The sequence below is a fragment of the Lathyrus oleraceus genome, chromosome 5, assembly GCF_024323335.1.
Source record: "Lathyrus oleraceus cultivar Zhongwan6 chromosome 5, CAAS_Psat_ZW6_1.0, whole genome shotgun sequence".
In the NCBI taxonomy this organism is placed as follows: Eukaryota; Viridiplantae; Streptophyta; class Magnoliopsida; order Fabales; family Fabaceae; genus Lathyrus; species Lathyrus oleraceus.
This window is the reverse complement of record NC_066583.1, coordinates 248,429,075-248,435,288: the sequence shown is the minus strand read 5'-3', so window position 1 is coordinate 248,435,288 and position 6,214 is coordinate 248,429,075. Positions and strand designations below refer to the sequence as shown.

The window sequence follows — 6,214 nt, the reverse complement described above, 5'->3', positions numbered from 1 at the left end:
GAATTGCTAGGACACCTAGCAAGAAAAAAAAAGGACTGAGAACATGAGACTTGGAAACACGGGGAACAAGGGATTGAGAACAAGAAAGCTTGTGTTAGATCATAACCTAGACAGGTACCATGTTAAACTCATATTTAAGTATAGAAAATTGTGTGCATTTGTACTGTATTATTCTCTTTTTTTTTTTTATAGTTTTAATACAATCTGTAAATTCTATACACAAATAAATACGCTATTTAATCCGTACATACTTACAAAATAATTTACAATAAAATAGAATATACAACTTTAAATGACAATCAACTATGTGCAAATTAATAAGCTGGTTTAAATGCCAACAAATATGTACTGATATATAATATTTTGCCATTTAGTTTTATTGACATCAAGTTGTCTAGTATTGAAAATATACAGTAGTAGGTCTATATGACATTAGTATGTCTAATTTGATATGATTTTAATCTTATTCCTAATTTTAGCAAACCATTCACAATTACTTACACTCCATTAAGAGATTGTTGTCAGACAGTTATCTCCCATCCAAAGATATTAAGAAATCATTCATCAAACCAATAAAAATAATATCATCTAAGAGATTCAAGAAAAAAAACACAGCTTCAAACAAAACATTACTCTAAAAACAACAACAAAAGTAATTGTAAAAACATGATATTTATGAGTTATTATTGTAGTAGAATTAATGAAACATCTGATCCATGATTACTTAATGGATATGACTTATTGTTGTAATAAAATTAATGAAACATGTGATCCATGATTATTAAATAGATATGCTATATGGAACTCCCTTTCCAGTAACTCCAGGTCCTGAAAATGGTTTCATTAGCTCATAAGGCATTATCCCAGCTCCATTCCTATTTTTCAAATTACTATCTGCATTTCTTGTGTCTATTATGCCTTCAATTTCCTTCAATCTTCCATTGAACTTCTCAAATGCTACCTTTATAGTTGGATTCTCAGCCCATGATGGCTCAATGAGTTCTCCCAAGTACTCTTCATCCGGCGAATGATACGATAACAAGTTCAAAATGGTCATCACCAAAGTTGCTTGGATCTGTGATGGAAAACACTCCAAAAGTGTTTGCTCAGGTTTGTTGATGAATTTTTCCCATTCTTCCTTTGTAGGGTCTTCTGTAGGCATTTTGCTTCTAGCAACGGTTGGTCTGTTAGGAAAATAGCCTCCGTAAGCATATTGTGCGAAGTTTGTAGCTGAATGATGTGCAGATGCTACCCAAGCTATGGTGGTGATGATGTCAATAAGGTCTTTTTGTGTTTTGAGTTTTGGCCACCATGGTTCTTCTGATTTGTCGCCGTGACCCTTTGTTCGAATTTCTGCCCACCATGCTTGAAGCTCTTGATCAGATTCTATGATGCTTGGACTTGGATAGTGATGATTGACATATTCTGTCACCCATTGTTTTATAGCATCCCATATGAGAAGACCGTCATTCGCAAAAGGGTAGTCTTCAATCGCTAGCTTTACTCCATGCTGTGCATTAGGATCTTCCACAGCCAATCCTCTAAAAAGATCATTTCCATGAGCAAAAGTTAGTATATAATATTCAACATGATTTTAAACTGCGGTCTGTAACTGCAATATAAAGGATTTTGAGGTCTCTGCAACGTTTAGTAATATATAGATCTATAGACTTTACCTATAAATAAGATCATTTGGTAGTCCCTGCAAATCAAACTGCCAAAGCTTATCATATGCGACAGCGGATAATTCCATTGAATACTTTTGAGTAAAGAATGAGTCTTCAATGACTCCATAAGCACTAATAAGAATCTCACGACCGAGTGCATTTATCTCCAAAGTATATCTGAGATGTGGATGAAGCAACTTATAGATTGGATGCATCGTGCTAAGTTGCCTATTTGTTGCGATCACAAAGGGTTCTACAACACAATGAGTCCTTAACCTATAAAAATCAACAAATTGTTAGCACTAATATTCTCACTAGACTAGTAACAACTAATATGATTGAATTGTACTCACCAATGGCTTATAAGTTCATGGTAACCAGTATCATGAGCAAGAACATGAGCTTTTGCAAGCCGCCAAAGCCAAAGATTCGTCGAATCAGAAGCAGGTGTAAAGATTTGTTTCCATTGCGGTTTGTCACCAATAATCGGTCTAGTAAGCTCTATAACTAGTGGCTTCAATGTGCCTTGTTTGGTGAGGAAGAACAATGTTCTTGATCCATATAGTGTAGTATTCTCCAATTCCCTCACTTTGCTTACATATGGTATATATAAATCATGGTAGTCTAGCATGAACAATTTCTTCTCTTGAATGGCCTGCATGTACTCAAATTAAACAACTTTTTAATCATAACATAATCTAATCTAAATGTAATAATATCATTGATGCTTAGTAGTTAATACCTCTTCAACCGTGGTATAACCAATTATCTGCGACTCGATGACTTCTCTAGTGATTGCTGATTCTGGTGGACCATATATTTTGGAATCTAATTTACTTCTTATAGGCCATTCCTACACAATGAGTACACCAAGAAAAAATTAATAAAACTTTTTCCTAATCGTAGACGATATTACTCGAAAAGTAATAGAAAATATTTGCAACAATTTTTGCCTTGACTAATTGGATGCTATTTGGATTGGCCCCTGCCAATGTCTCCCTAGCAAATTCCTCATCTGACAGCCAAAAGAATTTGTCTCCTGCAATTCAAATAACTTGTAACGCAAGTAATCTAAAAAATACTTAGCTGATTACTATCAACAAATTTAAAAAGAAGTGAACATTCTTACTTTTAAGTGCTTCTGGTGTATCAAAGCGCAGAACATTTTGGCTATCATTTGCAGCCTTAATGAACCTAGGAATGACTTTTTGGAGCAAATTTAACTTATTTGAATCAAGAGATGTTGGTAACTGAAACCCTTCTTTGAAAAGTGTGTCTATGTCTTCAAAACTATCAAATCCAAGATCTATATCAGTGAAAATTGTATCTAAAGATTCCAAAACTGTTTTTACTCCTGACGAAACCGTTGTTGCATTGAATTGTATCTTCTTAATCTCAGCAAATGCCTCGTCGCGAGGAACGTAGAAATTCAAATCTCTCTTTTCATATGATGAATCTATATAACAAAAACAACAAAACCTTATGTTATATCCTTAGTAGCTTACATGTTCAAAATACCAAATCTCTATTCTAGAACACATACTATGAAAAAAACAGTAGCAAATGATTCTAGATAACCTGTATTAGAATGCTTTCGACCGGTACGACACCGTCTAGGATATGGATACTGTTTGTTGCCACCAAGAACAGGCCTTTTGAGTTTACTGTTGATATCAGGATCACCAAGATCATTGTACACATCATAATCATAGATTCTGTCTGAGCTTTTTCTTTCACCTTCACCATTCCCTCTTACTTCTTTTAGCTCATTTTCCCTCAGCTTTCTCAATCCACTTGGTGTTTGTGATGGCAAATACATCTATTAATCAATAATTCCATGCATAAACAGAAACAACATACAAATTAAAATCAGCATAACATTATATGATGCAATTTTATCATTATCATTATTATTAGTACCTTGTTAGTGAAGAAAACTCTCTTAGTAGAAGAATCATGCTTTGGTTGAACCCATGATTGACAAGAAAGATGAACAGGACCATCAGGTAAACCATCAAGGACTATATTCTTTAGAAATATCTCACTACTGTGTTCATTTTCAACCAAAACAGCACCAACATTTCCAAAATCAGCCGGTAACACAAACGTCGCTTCATATTCCACATCGTTCTCTTTTTTCTCAGTCTCGTGCGCTTTTCCTTTTATCGCCTTTTTCTCCGAGTTCGTTTCTACATTTTCAGATTAAAACACATAAACCAATAGAATCAAATATATTAGACTTCACAACATGTCATTACTATACATATTATCCAAACATATATCAAACACATGTGTCTGTGCGCGCGCGGGGGGAAGGTATGAAATGAAAGTTACTTGAAAGAAGTTGATCACTGACTAGCTCCAAAAGCAAGTGATTGTTACCAAAAATACCAGTAACAAAATTCTTGATAAGCCCAAAATCACTATGTTTCACACTCACTAAGGCTTTCACATTATGATGAGTTTTGGTTGAAGCCATTACACAAACACAACCTTAAGCTTAAGGCTTCAATGTGCTAAGATTTCAAGATCCAGTTGCTATGGTAGGTTGGTAGGTGTTGTTGATACAATATATTAATTGCATATTTAAGAGATACATAAAAAAAGAACATGATGATAATGGTGGCTAGATAGTAGCCACAATTCTTCAATCCGTACTTTATCTATCTGTATATATCTATACATCATCAACAAGTATATCTATATATTACCAAATGTGGAAAAAAAAAAACTGCATTCACTTTCACACATTCAAATAGATTTGACTCTCGCGTCAAAATCAAACGGTTAATATTAATTTGACGACATAAAAACTGACGAAAGGGGTTCAAATTCCATTTCTTTCATTTATCTTTTTATAGTTACATTTTTTCTTTCAATTTTTCCAAATTCATCATAAATACATTCACGTGATATTTTTTATTTACAAAAGTTTTTTAAAATTAAATTTTTTTCCAAAAATCTTTAAGTTAATTTTTTCCATTAACAAATATTCTAACACAGAAAATAAAACTTTCGGAGGAAAAAAGAGAAATCAAAATTATGTGTTATTTATTCTTGAGTCTCTTTGGATAAACATTTTTTTCTTACAATTTATATAAAAAATGCTTATTAAAATAAATACTTATAAATTAATTTGTATAAAATAAAATAAATTTTAAATTATCTCAGAAAACATATAAAATGATTTTAAAAAATTATTAAAAAACATCATAAATTATTTTGAAAAGTCACAAAATTTATGTCATGATACATAACACACCTTAAACCATTCCTTAGAACAAGATATCTCTATTCTCTATTTATGTTTTCCAATATTTTCCACTATGGTTTCTCAATGCATAAAAGACACCTTATATTCTCCTATAAATTAAATAGTGTTGCTATTTTAACTCAACTCATGAATCTATTATATCTTCTAATTAACCTTGTTGTAATCTTAAAACACTTAGAAATTTGGATTAAAAAAAATTTACAAGTTAAAGATCTTGAAATGTATTTCAACATAGTGTTAACATAAAAGATTGACTAACCCTAAATTACATACGTAAAGATCAAGAGAACAAACATAGAATTAAGTCATAAACTTACTTGGATTAAGATCAGCACTAACAAGCTCCAAAATCAAGTGATTGTTTCCAACAATACCAGTAACAAGATTCTTAATAACACCACCAACACTTTGTTTCACACTCACTACGGCTTTCACATTACGAGATTTACTTGTTGCCATCTTCACTCTCATGCACGAAGGAGACACAAACCTTTTTAAGACAACCTTTTTGTTCTGTCCCCGACAAGAAGATTTCAAGAACCAATTGCTATTCTTGTGACAAATATCTTTCTTCCATATATAGGAAGTGGAAGAGGCGTTGTTAATGGTGAATGATCTATGAACATGTGGTGTCTTCAACAAATGCGTCATAGTTTGGTATTCCAATATCCCTACAATATCTTATGGTTGGTGAAAATTAGTATTTACACTTCACAATAATGCTAGCCTAGTTGCTACAAACTTTCAATTTCTACGTCATTACATAAATTAAAACCAATCCACTTAAAATAAGTCCAAATTATGCATTCATGGTATAGTGTGTTTATTTGGGTCAGAAACCTGCCAAAAGGGACTCTTTAATCGTCTTTATTGGGCAAAAATAGATATCATTTTGGAGTCTTATATTTATTGAATTCAAATTGTTGACATTTTAAGCCAATAGCAAAACAATATTGTTGAAAAGAAGAGCATAATTAGGTGAAGTTTTATCCTCATATTTCAATGGAGATTTCTTATAAGAAATTTTTTCTTACTCGTTAAGAATCAAATCTGATAAAGTAGGGCAAGTTCTGGGTATAGCTATTTTTAGGATTGACTTTTTATACAAGTAATATAACATTATAACTTGACTTCATAAAGTTAAGTTGATAACCAAATTAATGTAAGATTGTCATTTGATTTATAAAATAAATAACATTATAAATTGTAGATATACTAGTAGTTTAATTTAGTTTAAGTTTGAATAAAATTATTGAACGGTTGTTGGAGTAAG

The 6,214-nt window shown here is 32.0% G+C and overlaps 1 protein-coding gene across 3 annotated transcripts; it reads right to left on the bottom strand.

Annotated features, from left to right (window-relative positions):
• Nucleotides 1-653: 653 nt before the first annotated feature.
• Nucleotides 654-5,926, bottom strand: LOC127083526 (linoleate 13S-lipoxygenase 2-1, chloroplastic). Of its 3 annotated transcripts, XM_051023830.1 has the most exons (11): nt 5,443-5,620; nt 4,950-4,956; nt 4,002-4,160; nt 3,588-3,856; nt 3,246-3,486; nt 2,797-3,123; nt 2,621-2,706; nt 2,410-2,520; nt 2,021-2,322; nt 1,677-1,943; nt 654-1,541 (listed from the first exon to the last, which is right to left on the bottom strand). In XM_051023830.1, the coding sequence occupies exons 1-11, from the start codon at nt 5,590-5,592 to the stop codon at nt 782-784; spliced, it is 2,679 nt and encodes an 892-aa protein (XP_050879787.1). In that variant the 5' UTR covers nt 5,593-5,620; the 3' UTR covers nt 654-781. The 3 variants fall into 3 exon arrangements, with proteins under 3 accessions (XP_050879787.1, XP_050879785.1, XP_050879786.1); XM_051023828.1 differs by lacking the exons at nt 4,002-4,160; nt 4,950-4,956 and having other exon boundaries at nt 5,259-5,926; XM_051023829.1 differs by lacking the exons at nt 4,950-4,956; nt 5,443-5,620 and having other exon boundaries at nt 4,002-4,337.
• Nucleotides 5,927-6,214: the final 288 nt, after the last annotated feature.

Coding starts and splice junctions, on each gene's coding strand:
- LOC127083526 (XM_051023828.1), bottom strand. CDS start 5,592: ATGACGCATTTGTTGAAGACACCACATGTTCATAGATCATTCACCATT. Junction 2,323..2,409: donor GTTATACCACGGTTGAAGAG/GTATTAACTACT, acceptor GAGTACATGCAG/GCCATTCAAGAGAAGAAATT. Junction 1,542..1,676: donor CCAAATGATCTTATTTATAG/GTAAAGTCTATA, acceptor TGATCTTTTTAG/AGGATTGGCTGTGGAAGATC.